Source organism: Cygnus olor, chromosome Z (genome assembly GCF_009769625.2).
Source record: "Cygnus olor isolate bCygOlo1 chromosome Z, bCygOlo1.pri.v2, whole genome shotgun sequence".
In the NCBI taxonomy this organism is placed as follows: domain Eukaryota; kingdom Metazoa; phylum Chordata; class Aves; order Anseriformes; family Anatidae; genus Cygnus; species Cygnus olor.
In genome coordinates this window covers 52467777-52490325 of record NC_049198.1, presented here as the reverse complement: position 1 = coordinate 52490325, position 22549 = coordinate 52467777, and the positions used below count along the sequence as shown (strand labels likewise).

Genomic DNA, 22549 nt, shown 5'->3' with positions numbered 1-22549 from the left:
TATGGCTGGGATAAGCCCCGTAGCTTTGCGCACAAAGCACGGATCTTGCATGCATGGCAGTCTGTTGCAGTGGAATGCCACAGCAATAGTTCTGTTTGCAAGAGTGAAGCTATACCCTGATCTTACCAAGTTACTGAAAACAGAACCTCACATATCTTCAACAACAACTTCCCATTTTGGCTACTCTTCCAGTGTGGATGATATATACACCAATCCCTTCTAAGCTGCACTCACTACAAATCAGCTCAGGTTCTGGCAGGCTTATTAGTCTATGCACAGCATCCAAATAAATACAACTAGATAGCAGAGGGTGCTGCAGTTGTCTAGGCTCGTTCTTTTTTTTCCTCCCCTCAGCATCAAGTTGGTATTAATAAACTCTCTTGAAACTGGAATTCCCAGGGATATTGGACAGCTAATATGGAAACTATTCCAGGGTCTGAAACAACAGTTTTACTAGAGTTTTTTCCATTAAGCGGGCTTTACAAAGTATCCCATCTCCATTTATCAAGATACTTGGGCACTAATTGTAGCCCTGAACTGAGCTGTACATTTTCTGGTTACTTCTGCAGTACACTTAAGCATATTTATGAACATTCATTAGAAAATGAATAGGCAGACTGAATCCTCACTATTTATCTATCTGTACAGCTTCACTCCTCTTGACAATTTCCATTTCTACACCTATTTCAAGAAATACAGTTTGTCTTTTTCATGAACCCCCAGGAATAATAACTTTTATATTTCTTATTTCTAGCAGCTTTTACGTATAAAGACTAATTAATATCAAACTACAAATATAAAAGTTTAACTAGACCTGTGTATATCTGGCAGCCTAGAAACTCTAGTCAAGAAACAGATGTAGAGTAGAAAAGATTTAACAGTGAGTTACTACTACTGAAGTTTTTGCCTACTGAATTATAGGCCTGCCTGTCACCAACAAGTAAGAGCTACAGCGAAGAAACAAAGTATAAAAGAGACTGAAAAAAAGTTTGTTTTCCCTCCAAATTATTCTCACAACAGGCCTCAAGAACTGCATTTACAACTTATGTGAAGAATCTCTAAATGTCTGAAGGGCAGGACGTTAGAGAAATACAAAAAAAAAAACAAAAAAACAGTAACTGCACAGTTATGAGTAGAAACATAGCAAATTACAAGGTATTGTAATTCAGCAGAAAATTCATTATTTCAACAGACAGGACACTCTTTCAGGACAGATTTTCCAAGCATGCTTTTTCAGGAACATATATTGCTACATTAACAGACAAACAAAACACAAACGATACCAACATTGTATAAAGTGTTTTTTGTCCGTTTGTTTTTAATCCAGGGCTGTGCCTCCTCTCAAAAAATTCTAATTCTACACAATACATACGGAATTAGTACTCTGAAAATATAAACAAAAAAGAGAGGGACAAGCCACAAATGGGGGGAAAAAAAAGCAGTAGGAACAAGCAGCAGGCATTCCCTGGCTTTTGAAGAAAATACTGTGCATTAATAAAAACTTACTTCATAAGTGAATGTAAGAAATGGTGTAGCTGATGTGAACAGATTGGAGAGCTTGTTTCTTGTATTATTAGAAGAACGACAAAATATGACCCTCTAGCTCTGAGTTAGACAAATGACTTGTTATAATGTTGTTTTTATATGTAATATCCTGTTGATAGCAGCAGTGAAGACTTTGGGACAAAAATTAAAGAAAAGTCTAGGTTAAGGATCCAATTGTCTCCCCTACTCTCCAGAATAAGCACTATAGAAATTAAGATGTGAAACACGAACTGAAGGGACAGGAGAATAACCAAAATGTCATGGAAGCGTGACAAGAATAGCAGACTCATTAAAACTGATGAGCAGAACTTAGAAATGAAATACAATGGAAAATGTAATATTAGACAAGTCATGAGTATCCTATTTCCCCTTTGTATGAAATTTTAAGTGGCATATAAGTCAACAGAAATAAAAATTTTCATTTTGTGGAGACAAAGCCACTGCCATCAAATAATTCCCTTCTGAAAAAGCACAGGGCCATGGGCGATGAAGCTATTTGAACAACATACTAGTTTTATCAGAATAAAATATGGTGACAGAAGCATTGTGAAATGCATGTGATGTAAGAAGTTGCATAGCAAGTACTCTTTAATAGATTAATGCAGATAAACATAAACAAAACAAATGATGTTCTAAGCTCCCAATAAATAAAACTGGACAAACAGAATGGCCCGGCTTACAAGAACATGTTGGTAAACTGCAGGGATTCTGAAGACACAGCTAGGAAAAATACTTTTGGTAAAACCCTGTAATGTAAAGTAAAGCAGTGATTGTGGCTACTACAGAAGATATCAAATGCCACTAGCACAGGTCTTCTGGACTGAAGATTAATTCCTCAGCTGACACCTATCTTGGCAAAGGAAGCTGAGAATCAGAACTGATTTAAGACAGAGAACAATTCTTGAATTGGCACTTTGGACTAAGTGGGTCCCATGGCTCCTCCTCAGCGGTAATGATTTTTATTGATTGTTTTCAGACCTTTAGTTGGAACTCTGCTCATATGCAAGTTTCCATCACTATTTCAAACCGTATTATCCTTATATACTTATATAAGTATATACTTATATATATATATATATACACACACACATACACATACTTATATATAAATTAGCAACAAAAATACTGAGAAGGATTTATAACTTCAAGTGAAGGTGGTTTTGTAGTTATTGTTATTGTTTTATTGAAGTCTAAGGCTTTGTGAGGTTCAAGGGCATAATGCGTTGATCTGAAACTGGAAATTCAATAACAAATCTCAAAATATTCTGGAACAAATGCTTACTGTTAGGGTACAATACAGTATACTTATTCTTCATCGAATATGGTTGCTTTCTGCATAAAGACAGAAGAGCAAGAGACATCTGGCAGGCTCCAGGTGGAAAACATATGCTGGGTCAACTGTCACAGAAGAAATAAACAGGCATACCACATTCCTTTAGGAGGAAAATAAACTGCATTTTTGAATACATACGTTACCAGTTATCTACAGCTTCAAGTTTGGGCAGTACAGTTTTAGTGTTCTCTTCACTTGTTTCGTTAAAAACATCATTTTGTTAAAAGACAGTGTCTAGCAAAGCATGCATTGTTTTAGCTGATGCATAATAGATTTTTGAATTTCAACTAAAAATTGTTACATCACATTGCACATCAAATAAAAAAAATCTTTAACTTAATTATACTCCTACTTACACGTATGTAAGCATTCTGTAACAGTGGTAGCATCAATCAGGTATCCATTGCACAGGCGACAGGTTATGTGGGCATTAATGTCCCAAAGCTTAATCTTTCTTGTTAGCATCTTTGGTGTCTGCAGAAAAGACATATCATACAGTAACATAGCTGTAATGATGAGGTAAAAGTAGTTTGGGCATAAATGATTAACTAGAATTCACCTTAAATATATGTTTACACAGCTAAAGGCTCTCATACACTGTATATATATATACACAAACGTGCGTGTGCACATGATGGTAGCACTAACTTTAAAAGAACTTCACAGAAATGAAAGGTGAAAACAAGAAGTTTTTACAAGTCAAGGTTTCACTGTTTTACAAGTTAAAGTTTCACTAGCATAGACAACACTCTAATACGCTATTGATAAGCCCCTTGCTGCCCATGGGACTTGGATATGAGATAAAATCCTACCATTCTGTTGATCTAAGTAATCACATTTGGTTTAGTCATGGGAAAAATTTCATCAAAAAAAAAAAAAGAGGAGGAGCAAAAGTTCTCAGAATAATTTGAAAGCATTTTTGCATTTTTTAAATTCAGAAGTCAAAAGAACTGGGACTGATCTGGCATAGTATGTTTAACCACACTTAAGTAACTGCCTTGTGCCAGCATGGTTAAAGCATAATTTTGAAGCCATCTCAATTAACAGAGCTGAAAAGTAAACCTTATGAAATCTCATTTTATTTATACTCAAGTTAATAGAAGAGCATATTACAAACCAAAATTGTCTCACTAGGAGAACTACAGTTTGCCATACTAAGAAATGTTAACTAGAAAGTTTTTCATTCTTCAGAGCAAAGGCTGGCATAACCATCATTAAATTGAAAAATTAATAAATAAATAATCAAAAGTTAGAAATGAAACCGCTCATTTAACGTCTTTTGCAGCAACTCCAGTTACTTTGAGAAAACAGCAAACAAAACTTGTGCCTGAAGAAGCACATTGATACTTTTAAAATATATTTTGAAAAGGAAAATACAGATACATTTACAAGAAAATTGTACTGTTACCACAAGTTGACAGCAGTAGAGTTAATTACACAAGCCATTTTAGGATGCTCATAACTTATTGCATTTGGCTCCTGCTGTGCAGATGTCACCTGATTACACTGTTCTCTACTAAAATGACTTGACTGTCCCTGGCTCACACATACTAGTTTTCATCTAGTTTACTCTGGAATACATTTCAGAATTTGTTTGGCAACACATTTTCCCCATATTTCACAAAAGTGTCATAACAAGGTTGTATCACCTTAACTTAAACAAAGGAAAAGAACATGACAAATTAATTAAGTAGTACTAAGCAGAAAGAACTATCACAAGGCAAACTTTCATAAGAATCAGAACTATACCAGCGATAAAATAGTACTTTATATTTCATTATAAGTTATGGAAAAGCACATCCACCACAAGCCCATGCAGAACTGCATGTCCTATACAAAAAGGACTAGGAAGACTTCTAGTTCTCACGGCTAAGAAGACACAGACATCAAACTTGTTTTAAAGTATCTAGATTTCTTAATTAAGCCAGTGACTAGCTGTTACAGAAGAATGAAAGTGAAAACCCCAGTGCCCAGATCCAAAGATAGGTCAAAATCAGTGCTAGGAAACTGAATTACTTTTCTAAATCTTATTTTACAAGTTTGCTTCTAACCATCTGAAAAACACACACATATTAAACATTTTCAAGTTAGCGCATAAGGTATCCAGTTAAAGAATCTACTGCATGAATTACTTATATTTCTTAAATTAAAGGAAAAGGATATATATATCTTTTATGATATATCACTCTTAAGAAAAGTTCAGGAGACAGCTTAGAACTTCTACTCATGTAGACAGCACCTTGGAAAACATAATTCATGAAAGGCAGAAGAGAGACCAAGCTACAGGAATACTTAGAAGAGGCTATATTAGTACAACGCTAGTGACTTGCCTAGCCAGGAATTCAGAAAGAGATGTTCAGGACTGAAAGATTTAATCTAACCTTTAATGAAGCATAAGTGCCAAAGATACTACAGTGGAAACTGAAGCAAAGAAATTATTAATTTTCTTGAAAGACCTTGACAATTTTTTCCCCACTGCATTGCCATAACAGGCATCACATGATATAGCACCAGGGAAAAAAAAATGCAGCAAATGGAAACCAATTCAGATAGGACGTAATATTATGAGAACAATGAACAAAGCACACAGCAAAGGTGGTAAATATACAAAGAAGTAGTAAAGCCATTTTTAGCAGAAGAAGAAGAAAAAAAGAGCAAAGATGAAACACACTCCACTGACCGTATGAGAAATAAAATCATACACTTCTTAGCAACTGAGAAAATACATGTCCAACAGAATATCCTGAGAAGGCCTAACTGGCAAACCAAACCTGTGAAAGTTTCATATACCTTTCTAGAATGGCTCAAAGAAACTCAATAGATGATTAAGAACAGGAACAGGAAACTATTGCCAGAAGTGACAGAATGGGAGCAAGTTTTTCCAGTGCATTAGCTACTTCAGTTTCAAAGCAAGATTAAAAACTGCAGTCAGAGATTTCTCCAGAAGGCCTGGCCCACACTGCTAGCTTACAGCAACTAAAACAAGAGAAGAAAGCATCTTCTGCATATACAGACATGGAATCTCCAGTGCAGCCGATAAGCAATGCAACTTTTAACGTCTTTAAGCAAGCTGTCAGGATCAGACTTCACTTTAACCAGTATCGCGTGCCCTCTAGTGTCGGGAAAAAAAAATGCTTATTTGTTTTTCAAAACAGTTTATTTTTCAAATCTGTAACAGCAGGAGGACTTACACAGTGTTAAAAGCAGGAACTAGCAGCAAAATGGTGCGTTACAAAAATGTCAGTTTAGTTAGACTACATTTTTAGAGACTTAGACTTTGAAGACAACTCAAATTCCTTCCCTGAGGGAAAGAGAAAAAATAATTAAGCTAAACTAATGACATAGATAAAGAAGAAATGGAAGGATAGAAAGTCTAAAGCTACAGCCTCATGTAAGAAATTAAACTCATTAATAACAGCAAAAATTAAAAACTCAAAGTGATTCCGGATTCATCATGTATCTATTCTGTATTCAAAGGAAAGTAAATAGCGTAACCACAAATTACTCCATCAACTTTTTTTTTTTTTTTAAATTATTATCATTTGAGCAGGATAAACAGGATAAATTTTGTACTAAGAAATACAAAGCTAAGCTACTATTCACAACATTTCGGAAGAAACTCTCCATGTCATCAGGGGAGGTGATTGTCCCCCTCTGCTCTGCCCTTATGAGGGCATATAATAACAGGACAAGGTGGAATGGTTTTAAACTAAAAGAGGGGATATTTACATTAGATGTTAGGAAGAAATTCTTCACTCAGGGGGTGGTGAGGCACTGGAACAGGTTTCCCAGAGAGGTTGTGGATGCCCCATCCCTGGAGGTGTTCAAGACCAGGCTAGATGGGGCCCTGGGCAACCTGATCCAGTGGGTGACATCCTTGTCCAGGGCAGGGCGCATGGAACTAGATGATCTGTAAGGTCCCTTCCAACTCAAGCCATTCTATGATTCTATGACTCTATGTGAATAGAGGTAGAGCACAGGATGTCTTGCATGATCCTACCTGACATATGTTAACAACTATCAACTTATATGGGGTACTAGTCTGTTTAAACTACATATCTGCTCTTGAGGAGCTCCAATATTCCCATGTTCCTATACAGCACACTGCTGGAAAAAAGTTAGTCACTTTCATCACGTAAGATAGGCAAGTTCTCACCAAATACATATACAGACACACACACACACTCTTTGAGTAACCATATCTACGTGGAATAACCATATATACACGGAAGTTCACTTCTGTAGAGAAAAAAAATGGATCATGTCCAAAGATTAGAAGCAAACAGAAAATACAACAACTGCAAAAATTGAAAAGCATACCATAAATAAAATCCCAAATCGTATTTCTAAGTCATCTTAACTCCACCTTAATTATTATAGAATCTCCCAGCTATTTCAATGTGACAAGCACAGTGATGAGTTACAATCTATTTGTTAAAAATGTATGGTCTTACAACACACAATTACAGCTAGCAAATCTCAGCTCAGTTACTTAGTTTACCAAACCAAGCTACTGAAAACCCAGTTAGGCTTTTTTTTTTTTTTTTTAAATAGCGGGCTCCCATGAAAGCGACATAACGTACATTAAGAATCACAATATTCTTCAGAAGTCTCGGCATTTGCCTTGACTATTTATATAGTAATCTCAAAGAGCTTCTTCTACCATAGTAACACGTAATAATATAAAGGAAAGCAGGAAAAGCACATTTACTGGCTGCTGGATTTCTAAGCAAATCCAACAGAAGTAACATCCTTCTGCACAGACTTTTTTACACTTTCTGCACAGACAGCTAATCCATATTAGTAATATCATACATTGCAAGTAAAAACTGGCACTAAGCAGCATGACTATACAATGTCCAAAACACAAAGTTAGACTAAGAACCACCAAGATTAGCCAGTAGCAAACCTATTTTCTGGACAGAACCAAGCTTTTCCTTTAACACCTTCCCTTTGAAAACAGGAATGAATTTCTCCAAATCTGAACTTCAGTAGTATCTTGCACAAATCTCATCTTCTCACCCCTCAACCAGAAGGCAGTATTTTTTAAAAAAGTGAGATAAATATGAATTCAGGACTTCCAAAACAAGTAATCTAAAAATAATAATAAAAAATCCAAAAACATCTCTGAATACATGTTCCCAAGCAAGCCTGCAACTTCAAAACATAATAATGTTCAGACAACTGGATAAAGCCCCAAGCAACCTGGTATGACCTCATAGTTTACCCTGTCTTGAGCATTTGGATTAGATAATCTGGTATCTCTTCCAACCTGAATTACCCTATGATCCCATGAATTTACTACCCAATTACACTGCCTTGGTCTACCCATGTGATAGGTATACTTAATTTCTTACTGTTTTGTCTACACTCAAGATGTTCATTTGCGTACTTCAAGGAACTGGTGTCTGGTTATAATCACACAGATTTAAACTCAATGAAGTTAGCACAATCCCATCTAAAACTGGCTGCTTTTAAAAGAAAAGTGGAAGAATTAGGTTGATGTTCAGTCACAAGCTCTATCCTGAAGTAATAACAGGAGGAGAAGATAAGTCTACTTTTCCAAAGCACCACCTAGTCTGATGTCTTATATTAAAAAATAAAACAAAACAAAACAACATAATACACAAAATAACCCACACAGCAAACATGCAACTTTGGAGGACAGACCAGCATCTGAAAATTTGCAACATCATTTTCAGAACCAAACAATCTTTTTCACAGTTGAACACTGCAAACCTTAGTCCCCTGTAGCAGTTAGAAGACTACAAATATCTTTCTTAAATTTATGTTTAAGAAAGCCAGTCAAAGTCAAGCAAAGAAAATCTGTAGGACATAGGCCTTCATTTGTTCTCCTACACAGTTACCTGCTTAAATTATAGCCTATCAGAGCAGGTAGTCTCAAACTGAAAGAAGTGGAGATAACTTTACGAGACTCTTAATCTGCTGACTGAACAGTGACATTAGGTAAATATTTTAAAGTTTCTCACTTCTCATCTAGCAAACAAGTGAATTAGAGTCAAAACATGATCCTCCTTCCCTCAAGACCTTGTTGTTGGAATGAGGAAGTTTCAATTATCAGTTCTAGAATCACAAAACATTTCTTGACAAAAAGAAGCTTCTTAATAATCAACCTGAAACTCATCTGCTTTTACAGGAATTGTAAAATGCAAAGAAGTTATAACTCAGCAGGTTACGAAGATTCATGGGATCGTGTAGGTGGGAAGTAACGTCCGGACTCTAATCCCACCGTGCACTCAAAGTGGCCTTACTCAATTTACCAACTCAACTTTCTCAGAATACCAATATCTCAGACAATAGCTGAAGAGCCATTTTTTATGCATATGGTATTTTCCACTGGGAATTATTTTAGAGTCATAACAAAACAAATCAACAGTGTACTTACTGCTTTAAAGAAACAGGAAACCTTCTAGAGTTTCATAGAACTGAATCAATCCTTGAAAGAATGAAGAAGTCCTGTTTTAGAGAAATTTTAAAGAGAAAGCCCTGAAAAGACTAGGCTGGATCAATCTTTGTCATTGAGGAAAACTAACAAAGCCTACTTTCCTGAACTCTGCTAGTAAAGAATTCTGAAATGGATGAGAAAGATAATGGAAGAGCTATCCAATTCAATCTTGAAGAGACTGCTTTCCTAACAGCTGTAAAACAATGAATTATTCAGAAACAGCCTATCTACAATGGAAAGAGAAGAGGCAACCTTTAAGTGCTGGAATATGGACAGCACACAAGCAGAAAGTTCCAAACATCCTACTAATATGCCAAAATGATCACTTGGACAAAGATTTATATTTCTTCATCTTGGTTCCAGTTAACATTGATTTATAATCACACTGCTGGAATGGAATGCCATCAGCATCTGACTGTCTGGTAAGTATTACATCATACACGAGGCAATGCATGAAGACAATTATAAAGGCATCTGGACTACATTCCTAATTAGAATAAATAAACACACACACACAGAGTCAGGGTATGCTGGCAGTGGACATGTACATCGGTCAACTGGTGTTGTTCATCCAATTATTTCATCTACTAAGGCAGCTTTCCACTATCAAGCAAAAATGTGGCAGTTTATTATAGATCTCTCCAAGTAAAGCCGCGTCACCAACAAGACAAGGCTGAATGCTCATGTACAAAGTTTTACCTTTCAGAGAGATTTCAGTCCTGAAAATTATGATTAATGTAAGCTCGCAGAGAGGATTAGCAGAGTCTCCTTCAAAGTATGGCCTTATCATTAATATATAAACTAGTCAGGAATGTTTTGGCCTACTTGAGGCATACCTCTTAAAACAGCATTTCTTTTCAGAGTCTGCCATCCAGAGACCTGAAAAGACAGAAAAATAGTCTGAAAGTTAACATCCAAAATTCCTCAAATTCCTGCTGCCACTTAGAAATACGTAGCTCACCAAATTCACCTGGACGTTTCTACATTAATTTAAGATAACAGCAGGGTGGAGGCATACAATTTGTATCTGATTATGTAAAAGGAAGTGAGGAAAGACTGTCTGAACTAGAAAGACTGAAAAGGAATTTCAAAAGGAAAAGATGCAATATAGTCTCCTACGAAAGGACACAGTCACCACAGAAAACTCAAAAATCCAGCCAGACCTGTCACTATATGATGGAAAAATTAAGAGAACTAGATTATGTTCAAAAATGACAAAAATGAAATAACCACAATTTATGGATTATTTAGATAGTGGTCAGTCAATACTTTTTTTGTTGTTGTTAAAAAAATGAATTGGAGATCCACAGACAGATTATTATTATTCTCAGTTTTCAAGCTATATTTACAAGTAATCTGTAAAATCCAAAAATACTGTCAAGGAAATACTTTTTATTTCCAGAATCTCTAGATATTTTCCAAAATAAAATTATATATAAACACCTTTGCGTCACTTTCTAGATAGAGGATAATCTCATATAAATATCTCAGCCTGACAGAAGAAGGCAATTTTTCTAGTTAAATTTATTCACATGTGAAATACTCAGATGTTACAGAGACAGGTAATGAGTACTACTGCTTCCATCTTCCTGCTCCACAAATCAAAGCATGGCCTGTAGTTACTGATTTTACTGTTATATTGCTAAGGGAATTACAAATACCATGACACAAAATATTTATGGTAGTACTAGGCAAGAACGCCAATACAAAGCAAAAAAAGTATCTTTGCAATTGTACCGTCAAATGCTTTTACTGCATTCAGAGAAAATTCCACTATTAGCACTAAATGATACAAAGTTGCATCAGATGCTCTTTCATTGGAACCCACAAAAAATATCTTCACAGGATGTAAAACCACTCGTAAGAATGGGAGAAGAAACAAAGCAGCACCTGCCACAAAATGTACTTCTACAACACAATGTGGAGAACAGAGCAGGCAATTTGAAGACAGTCAGAGGTTTACCACCAGCCTGAGAACACATCACAACAAAAACCGGTGAGTAACAAAGTCTTCCAAAAGGGATGGTTGTGCATATTCCTCACTGCTGCTGGGGGAGGACATGGTCACACTTCACTTGAGCTGGAAGGAGAAAGTAGCACTTAAGTTGTGAGAAATATGCCAACAGTCAAGTTGGTCCTAAATCACCACCATATGCTTCATGTTCTAGTTGCAAGAAGACAGTGATGCACTATAAAAGCTTAATACAGGGAAATTCAGTTCATTTAGAGAGATAGTTCTTGAGAACTGGGCAAGTGGATCAATCTACTGATCCTGCACGCTAACATGTTAGAAGAGAGTACTCCTATTCCAAACTGATTTTATTTAAAGGACTGTTCAAACTGCTCTTGATAACGTGGCAGATTATCTAAGTGTAATTCTTGTTTGTACCACTCAGCTCGGTAAGGCAAAACGGGAAGTTGCTCTGCCCAGGTACAAATCCAGAAGTGAAGTGGACACCTGAAGGATTTACAAACCATTTAAACCTCATTCTATTCTAAAAGGATAAGTACACTTTTTTTTTTTCCTTTTCCTTCTGCTGAAATATAATGTTGCTACATTAAAAAGCATTAAAAATAGTGCTCACGGTGGAGGGACCCTCAGGAAAAACAGCTACGTGTGGGAGACGCTAGTAATTTTGCTGAATAATTACTGAGAGGTACTAAAGTTACAGAGCACTGGAAGCAGAATGAAAACAATAGCAGGTATACTTCAATTCACAAGGGTAGCGGTATTGAATTGAAAGTCACAGCTCTAAGAGCAAAACATTACAATGAAGGAACTTTGCACAGACCCAAAACTTACTACTGGAAAGAAAATTTTCAAATTTAGATATCAGCCTGCAATACATTTGTTAGTATCTGCATACAGATGAAACCCAGTAGACAAACAACAAGTTGAATTAAACTGCAGAAAAAAATACACAAATTCACGCTCTAAGCATGATGCAACTGAAGTAGTGTTGCACTCTCATGAGGTCGAATATATGAAGAAATACGAGCGGAGAATTTGCACCTCTTCAGCTATTTGGATTAAGTCACAAAAATAGCCTGTCAGTGTAATCAATTGCATTAGAAACATGGAAGTTACTAATACCTGAACAAGGAAGCCTCTGTTCCACAAGGTAAGTTACTTAAAAGTAACTTACTAGAATAAAGTCATGCAGCAAATGGAAAAAAAAATATGGCTAAGTGTTTCATTTAAAAAAACACCACCAACAAAACCCACCACTTCAATATAAAGTACCTAATACTTCTGCAAATCTTTCCATCACAGGACAAGATCTTTTACAAGTCAGATATTTATTTCAGGAGAACAGGAGTAGTCATAGCCCTACTTCCATTTTATCGGTTCACACAGCTTATTCAGTCCTCTGGAAAATGGTGAGATTACTACCTCAGGTAAGCAACTTCAGATGTGGGACACTTTTTTTTTTTTGAGGGATGGAAGGACAAGGTAAAGAGAATATTTGCAGATCCTATGACTTCAGATAGAAAAGTCATTTGTTTCAACTGTTGCCAAGATTACTACTGTTGAATATTCAAACATCAAACAGTGCATTAGCCACTTAGAATAGTAACTTCAGATAAACTGGAATGAGAACATTGTGCTGGGTTTAGCAGGATGGAGAAACAGAAGAAAATATTCTTCCAAGTTGAGTTTTTAAATATTGTAAACTTCAACAAAAGTCTGTGTGTTGTGTTTGTAAAGCCCTATTTAAAGAACTTGCTAGAAACAAATCTTTGTTGAGCATGATGAAATGTGGTTCAAGACTTGCATTTGCTTTAGCAAGTCAAGTTCTGATAAACAGCCGATACATCACATTTGTATGACATACTTCATCCACTTAATTATGTTAAAGCACCAAATGTATACAAGTACTCTTTTTAGTATCACGCCAGCAATTCCTCACATCTTATTGTACTATTATTCCTAGGAAGTAATTTTACCCATTTTTAGGAATTGATTAGTACCAGCAGATGGCACTGGTGCCCTAACCACATCGAACAAGTCTATGCTTTGCTAACGTCTTCAACACAAAAAGCGTAAATAAACAAAACGCACAAACAAAACCCACCAAACCTTACACATCTGTTGTATCCACCTTCCTAAAACAAAAATCCACTAAGCACGTAGCTTATTTCGATCAGTTCGTAGTACTTTGACATTACTGAGAAACCCGTGCTACCACCATAACACCGTGTGCAGCATGCTTCCTGGTGTTTCTTGGTCAGGGCTTTTTGTTGTTTTAAGTTTACCTTCTGTCGAGTGGAACACTGCAATTTCAGTTCTGTGCCCACTTCATAGGCATGCTGAGCAATCTGCTGAGAGCACATACAAAGCAACTGCCATGTCAGGTTCCTCCAGTTTCAGTGAAAATTTAAGAATTCATTTTTCGGCATCTCGAAGATAGAGAGAGCCTCCAAGAATAGTACGCTATGTTTCACTTCTCTGAGTATTTGCCTCACTGCTAAATACTACTGAAAACTGATATCCAATTGAGCCCCGAGGCTGCAGCCTGCTGTTCCTTGCACAGACCCTCTCACTTGCGTGCACACCTCCACACACAGCTCCCCAGGACTCCTCTGCTCCCCCACAGGCCACCCTTCACCGTGGGTTCACAGCCTTAGAGGCACACCACGGACACAAGGGCCCCTATGACCCTGGGAACCCCCACACCTCGTTTATGCCATCTCTCCAGTTACAGGCACCTCACAGGCCTTCTGACTTGAGGTCTGACTGCAGTTCCTGGCTGTCAGACCACCCTGCATGCAGAACTGGGAGCCCTCCAGCCAGAGAAAAAGTTAAAGGAATGTAAAACAACAGACTGCGCTGATCAGGCACAGGGTACTACCTGGCAGACATACTGACCAGCCAGCTATTTACATGGGACCAGCCCTCTGAATCCCCTTTTCCCTCTGTTTTTCCACATATGTTCCTCCCTAAATCATCCAAATGCCTCCCTTCCCCTGCCTTTGGCTCATCCCCAAAGCATCCTGTAAGTCCCATGCCACCCCCAAAAGTTCTTTCCCCACATCCCTGTGCAGCTGTCTTGCGGGCCCCTCAGACCAAAAGGTGCCCCAGCATCCATTCACGGTGGTAAGTGTCCATCCGACATGGCTGATGGCTTTCCAGGGACAGCCCCGGTTAGTGTGTGCCCTACACTGATTCCTTATTTTGTGTTCCTCACCTGCCACTGAGTCCCTGTGATCCTCTGGGTTTGTGGAGTTGGGCTGTTGACAGGCTGATGGCTCCTGTGACGGGCCTGGCAGTAGTTACACCGTGTACAATTTCCCCATCTTCCCCCTCCAAGTCTTGTGGGTGTGCAGATGAGCTTTATCATGGAACTTGTCAGGTCTCTCTAAATGTATGTATAGAAGCAAAGTAATGCAAGCTGTTCTTCAGCCCTGCCAAAGGGTAATACTGAAGCTGAGGGCGCAGAACACAGGATGGATCCTCACCAAGAAAAGGTCTTCTTCCAAGAGGTTATTTCTCAGGTGGCCAAGGGTTCTTCCGAGCAAGAAGTATTTTCTATGTACAAGTTCATTACAGTACATTCCACTGAGCAGTTAGAAAGACTTATCCCTCCTTAGTCTCTCACAGCTAGGTTTATGAAGCACATGAATGCTAAAACAGCGTAAAGTGCTGGCAATTAGATAAATACTTTAGCTGTGGTTCAGAAAAGAGAAGAAAAATGAGGTTAAATCAGCTAACTATTCCAATTATACAGCACAGAGTGCACATAAGTATCAGATAAGCCATTGCCTCAATGTTTCTTTCAGGGACTTGCCTGCCCACCCTAACTAAAGCGTAGGATGACAGTTTGACTCTTACAATCAACATGACATTCTCCACTATTTCAGTTTGCAGCCATTTACAACCAAATCTCAGTTCCTTCATAATGACTAGTTCAGAACAGAGGGTTATGTTAATTTCACTACAGATAAGAAATGACATATTACAAGCTCTATAAAAATTTTCGAGAATGTACTTACTTTTCATGAAGGGACTGAAAAGCCATTGAGCTACCTTTCTTACCACAAGCGAATGTCAATACCTACTTTTGGTTTTACACGTTTCAATACTTTGGGTTTCAGGTTTTTTTGGTGGTTGGTATTTTGTTTTCTGAGACATTTCATTGCTCCCTAATGAATGGGATGCCTCCCTAGAAGGTGTAACTTTATAAACTGCAAGTTCCTGGTTTCTTCCCAGTATCTAGAATTATCAGACTTTTGTGTCAGAGATACAGTTTCATAACATGTTGTGTAAGAAAGTCATATAACTAAGTAAAAAAGAAAATGTAAAGAGGATGGCTGAAACGGTGCAAATCTCTAGCCCACTCATTTTTTTTCATTCTGTAATAATCCCTAAGCATAGGACTGTTTTAAACACTGTTATGAAGAACTAGCAAAAAAAAAAAAAAAGAACAATAACAAAGAAAACTTATTTTGTGGACAGCAAGTAAAAGCTCTTTCAAGACAGACATCTAGAAAATTTCAATTAATATATCAGCATCACTAGATTTAGAAGAATACTGAAGAAATTTTAAAAAACACTAAACCTTACAAGCCCAGCTTTAAACTGGCTGTGTGAGTTGGTCATTTAAAAAGGTTTTTGTTTTGTTTTGTTTAAATCCGTAGTCTTGGTTCCGTAATTGACAAGCTAGTGCAATGTTTTTTCTCTCCCTCCCTGCAACCACCTGGCAACGAAAACAAGCTGTGCCTGAATATTTCTGTGGCAGAATTGCCTGTGCCTAATAAGCGTAACTTGTTCTTCAATATTACTCTCAATATTTTAGTGCTGGGTTTTAAATTGTCACATTTTAAAGTCAGAAATTCTCACTATTCATTAAAAACGTAAGAGTAATGTGAAGCGATTAATGATTAAGACATAATCAAGAGTCAAAGAGTAGCAGGTGACAAGACAAGACAAAGTATGAATAATGTGATCTTTAGCCAACTTACCTGAAATAATCATGATTAAAATTTTCTAAAATAACATGACAGACTATAATGGTAATGTCAGCCATCAGGTAATTAAAAGGGAGAGAGAGAGACTAATATCACATCACTTTCAGGAAAGCATCCTTTAAAATGACCGTGTTCTATTTGTTACTTTGATCTACTATGCTCGAGAACAGACTGCACTTTGGTCTTCTTTTGAGGATACTTGACTAACAGGTTAAAGGGAAACCACTTGGGGTGTAGTCACGCCATTACTAATAGTTGCACTAAGGTGTCTGAAGACCTGTACAGCCCTAGGTGAAACATGTTTGCTTTTTATACGTTTGTTTCATTCATTTCAATGAAAGATAATGCAATGCGAAAGTAAGACACCACTCTTAGTAAATTACATGTAGAAAATGACACAAATGTTTAAGATGAAGTAAAATAATAATCAGGACATAGTAGGATTAAATGTACCTTAAATCTACATAAATATAGAATCATTTGATCTTTACTCATGCCTCATACTTACCTTTATGGTACAATGAGAGCAAAAAAATTTTTTTTTTTTTTTTTATAGAACACCTGTGTCTCACTATACAAAATGAATTATGCCCTGAAGTAAGTTGTCAACACAGCAAAGATGATTGTTCAATTTTCTGCCTTCCATACTATTAGTACAACATATAATAAGGAAAAAAGGGACTTCAGTAAGTCAAAAGAAATAGCAACTCAGCTGAGGACAAGTGAGTGACTCCAAATGCATCCTATGCCCCTTCGTACAAACTTTAACAATTCATTTTCCTTCACTTCACTTAGATGTTCCTTATTCCTCTCTACAAACACCATCCCTTCTGTAGTAATTAGCATTTTTAGAAAATTCACAAAATAGTAACTACCATAAAAATATTAAATATTACAGAAAAACAGAGCCATTCAATCTCAGTTTGGCATCTGATCATAAAAAAAACACAACTCAAAATTACTGGACACATGCTTAATACCAGTGCTGAATACAAAGAGATTTTAATATAAGGTTTTGTTTAAATATTTTCCTTTAAACTTTGCTTAGATTTGGAATTTTGACAGTCCACATTAAAATTGACTGTACTGGAATCCTGAACAGTCAAACAATTACTACCTACTGGTTAAATTTTAACAAAGAAAAATCATATAACTCATTTCTAAAAGTGTCTACAGCCAGAAATATGTAAATAGTCAAATTGTAGTGATATAGGAAGTTAGTTTTTTTTAACATGTGAGTTGACAACATATGCTTATAAAACCCTTCTAAGTCTAAATTAAAGATGGCACTCTCAAAAAAAAAATCAAGAAAATCACTAACAATTCTACCCTTAATAAAATAAATACTGACAAAAGATTAGGGAGTTGTAATATGTGATATTATACTGTACATTACAAACTCATCTACACCTTTTCCTACCTGTTAGAGTGACAGAACACCTTGAAGAAGATGGGCATAATCCCTGCACTGAGATTTGCATTTCATTTTCTGTAAATGTTGTTTTATTATTTTCATAATACATATGAAGCAATAGTCACCATGAATTAGAAATACAAAACCCCCATATACAGTGTCTTCCATCCAAACCCATGAAAGCATGGGACAGTGGCAAATAGTAGATACATTAGTAAGGGATTAACTAAGTGATCCAAATAATACTTCAGGCATTACTGTTTCTCCAAGACTCAGCCTGCTGATACAGCATGGTCACAGCAAACTCAAGATGATGGTGATAAATTTGTGTTTTTCCTTCGTAGTTTGTGTTTGCTGATTTACAGCTGGCATTTTTCATACCTTCAACACTTTCATATTCACTGCATCCATTATTAATCCACTCTTATAAAGACTACCTGTGACCTCTTTAAATCTTTATTTTAGAAGCCCACTACATAATGTTCTTGCAGGTAATACACACCTTTCCATATAAATATATGGAAAGAAAATGAAAGCACATTTAAATTGCACAAACAGGAATTCAAAATAGCATAGACATTAAGCTCCCTACTCCTGTAAAGCTGAAAAAAGATTTTGGCTTTAAATTCCTTCAGCTTCGACAGTGAAAGCAAACATATGCGATGAAATGCAAGTCTGAAGTTTTCCTGACTGCAATTGATAATGATTGACAATTGCCTCATACAAATATGCATAAAGCATCAATATTAAATCAGTGCTGGCATTTAAAAAAAAGGTTCTCTTTAGGAAGAGGAGCAATAAGAGCATGAAGTAAGAGAATGGCAGATTTTTGAAGTATGGAAAAACGTATATACACACTAAATGCAACCCGGCCTTCTTCGCTGCCTCCCACCTGCCATCAAAACTTTCAGCCCTAGTGTGTTATTCCCCTTATCTTTCCTTCTCTACCCTTTCCACTGCCATAACACTTTTTTACAGAGTCAGGCAACAGATAAATATGTATCACATCCACCCAAGACACACATACAAGTGAAATTATGGAAGAGGCTTTTCAAGTGGCAACAGATGGCAGGCATCTCCTATCAGAAATAAAACATGATCATGAAAAGTATACATGAGAATTTTTAATAGATGATTTCAGTTTTCTTTCAGAGTATTAACTTAAAAAGTTACCTTAAGTACAGTTACAGTCATCCACCTTGAGCTTACAGATTTCAATACAAAATTTCATTGTGTAAAGATGTAGTATCTTAAAATCAATACCCATAAATCACTGGAACTACTCCTAAAAATTGATACTATGTTACAAAACAGAAAAAGGAAAATGTAATATAAAAACCACGAAAATGAGCTGACCATGGTAAAAGCACTCATCCCAGAGAAAGAAATGACAATTACAAAAATTATGCGTTCCTGTAACTAGCCAAGAGGACTTTAAGATTGGCGATAAATTACTTTGCTCTTTCCTTGAAGTGTATTACGGTGCAGAATTTTTTCAAATATAGCTGTCATTCAAAAGAAGCATAATCCAGAACATATTACAGACATGGTTCCTAAATTGTTCTCACATGTACTAATATTGTAAAGCCAGCCCGCTAACCTTAGGACAAAGGATCATTGATTAAAAACTTTGCTAGGATTCTTGAGTGAACATGTAAAATCAGAGCAAACATTCTAACACAAATACACTGGAACAGGAGAGAGTTAGTATACTTTTTCTACACTGGTCATGAGGAGGACCAGTGTAGGAAAATCATATTTAAATTGATTTCAACCAGATTTCATCTAGGCAATCAAATTTCAGAGGCAAGATACTAAATAGCCACTAGATAGCACCAGACTCCAACCACCAAACTCCAGAGCCAGTACTGAAATTCTTCACCTATGGAGGGAAAAGGTGGCTTTGCAAAAATCATAGAATGGCTCAGTTTGGAAGGGACATTAAAGATCCCATAGTTCCAACCCCCTGTCATAGGTGGGGCGCCACCCACCAGACCAGGTTGCTCAGGGCCTCATCCAACCTGACCTTGAGCACCTCCAGGGATGGGGTATCCACAGCTTCTCTGGGAAACCTGTGCCAGTGCCTCACCACCCTCTGAGTGAAGAAAAAATGTCTGCAATGAGCAGCCATGACTCTGGAGACTCACAGACTGAAAGCAAATCAAGTGGCCATACTACAACAGCATGAAAACTGTGGGTTTCTTTCTGCCTACAGCAACCTCAGCCTTCCCAACCACTTTTGACCCCTGAAATATATATTATAACGGGCAGAGAAAAAGTCAGCAGCAGAAGGGCAGGGGAAAGGGAAAAAGCAAGACAAAAAAAGCTCTGGAAATGTCAAAACTCTTTTAAAGCTCGGTGCCTTGCACTCGTTTCAGTTGTTTTGCTCTCACTCGACTGCGCTGGAGTTAGAGATATGGTACTTGAGCCATGATGCGACTTATTGCAATAACATTAAACCCATTTAGAGAAAGCTAGGATGAAATTTTCTGCCCTCCTTTTACATATCCCAATAGACTCAGTGATATTTAGGGGGGGCAGAGGAAGAAGTATTAGAAACATCTTCCATAAACATCTTTCATAACTTCTGTACTCATCTGTTAACAGTGACTGCAGAGTATTTAAACAGTCATTTGGCTGTCATGTAAACTACAGGTTTGTATTTAATCTCAGCCAGTACCTTACCCTCCACAGAAACCATTTCCACAATGCTGCTTTCATTGCTTTTGAGAGTTGCAAAAGTATGTAAATAGTGAGTAACAGTAAGCATCTACCCATACTCTGAAATCGTGTTTCAGTAACGCAAGCCATTTCATTCCGGTAAAGCTTTGGCAGCTGCAGCATAGGCAGACACAAGCTTAGATGCGAAAATGAGGAAAGATGATGTATCAAAACAGATGTTTCATTTAATACTTTTTTAAAATTTCATTTAATACTAGATAATCTAAAAAATTCTTCACATTTGTGATATAATCCCATTAGAAGAGGTGATTTAATGGTCTCAAAAGCTCTACGGTATCAACACAATTATTTTTTTATTTTTATTTTCAGGGATCTGTATTTAATCAGATGGACTTACTACTCTAAGTATGTGGCTTATTGTACAAGCCTGCACATGGACCAGTCTTTCACTCAGTCTAGTAAAGCATATGATTACAATGAATTTTAGTAAATGAAACTTCTCTTTAGAACACCTTTTACAGATTACAACCTCACAAATCCAATCTTCAGTAAATTTTCTTGCAAGAACCAAAAACTCTGAAAGAAGCTGTTATTCTGAAGTAGTAAACATTTAGCCTTATCTGCCATCTAGCTGTCTTAATTAGCACAACTACAGAATTTCGTCACTGCATGCATCACTGCAGGTCTTAACGGAGTCTTATTAAAACAGCACCTTCCATATAGGTAGCGTCGTTTCAAGGCTTAGGAACACTCTCGGAATGACTCATCACACTGTAGATAGTCTTCTGCTGGCCTGATAAATTCATTTATTCACATGAAGGTTAAAAAAGAACTGGAGAATACTCAAGGGAAGAGGCTGCATGCACTGCACAGTGATAACTGTGAGCTTCCTTTGGCAGCAGCAAGCCATTAGCTTGGCTCCACTGCCTGTGAAACCACGGCCTTCAGAACTCATAAGGAAGCTGCTTTCAAGCGGCCTCTCGCAATTAAAACACACTTAGCCGTGCAGACCATGAACTGTTCATGAGGGGGGTGGTCCTGATGCATTCCTGAGAGCAGGCTAACAAACTGTGGGATGTGGAATAGTATCTATGCGACAAGAGGAGCGCTACTTTTCTTTAAGACAGCCTGGAGAAGAGCACCCTCTGACCAATTTGATTCTGGGAAACCAGTTTTCAATTTCTGATGAAGAATCACTACCTTAATTATATATAAATTACTCTTTACATTCTGTTTCCTTTGTTTAGTGCTGAGAGTACAAGGTCATTTCTGATGAACGTCCACTGCAATCTCTGATAAAACTGGTAAGAACCTTAGAGTGTCAAAGACTAAAAAAAAAAAAAAACCCACCCTATAAAACCCACAACATTATCTCAAGAGCTAGCTTCCTTCTTTCATTAGTGACTATCACTACAGCCTCGTTGAGAATTTAGAGCCAGAAACTACAAACCATTAAAAAGGCAATTTGTTTCAATTCAGAACCTATGGATCCAAACCCAGACCTTTAGTGAGGCTGTACTAGAAGGGACCTGAACCCACACCACTTTTTTGAACATTTAATGTCCATGCACTTGAGAGAAGGTAATTTATGACTTAACCACAGCTGAAACAGATCTGAATCTTCATTACTATGCCCTCTGTAGAACAGATGAGCAACTCACAATACCAAATTAACCTTAAGCTGTCACTTGAATTGATGTGTTTGCATTTGCACTGATTGCCCTGGAACTCCATACATGATAATAAGAGCTTGCCAAGTCCACCATGGTGAAGACAGAAGTTTAAAGGACCCTGTTACCAACTCCTTTAAGAAACATATATAAAAAAATAAAGCTTAAGTTTTGGCAACTATTTTAAAAGATCTTTTCCTTCCTCATTCGCCATATATACATACATTTTAACTTTCTTTGTTGAAAGAAATCTTAATCCTAGGTACCATGAAAACATCTATTTATGTATGATGTCATATGTGTTTCTACAGTCCCCTAAACCAACCGCTTACTAACAAAGGTGAGAAAAAGGTGTATCTGTAGAGAGTAATTGTAGAATCGTACAATCATTCAGGATGGAAAAGCCCTCCACAATCACCTGGTCCAACCATCCCCCTACCACCAATGTCACCCACTAAACCCTGTCCCTA

General features: G+C 37.0%; 1 protein-coding gene across 9 annotated transcripts in view; it reads right to left on the bottom strand.

Annotated features, from left to right (window-relative positions):
• The window catches only part of PCGF3 (polycomb group ring finger 3), a 51606-nt gene that overhangs the window by 15714 nt on the left and 13343 nt on the right, over positions 1-22549 (bottom strand). For 6 of the 9 annotated variants that reach the window (XM_040540199.1, XM_040540206.1, XM_040540207.1 and 3 more), the window contains one exon: positions 3235-3352. In XM_040540199.1, coding sequence (XP_040396133.1) covers positions 3235-3352 — 118 coding nt within the window. Of the gene's footprint in view, positions 1-3234; positions 3353-10180; positions 10224-11234; positions 11353-22549 lie in introns of those variants that run through there. The other 3 variants (XM_040540204.1, XM_040540202.1, XM_040540203.1) reach the window with 2 other exon arrangements.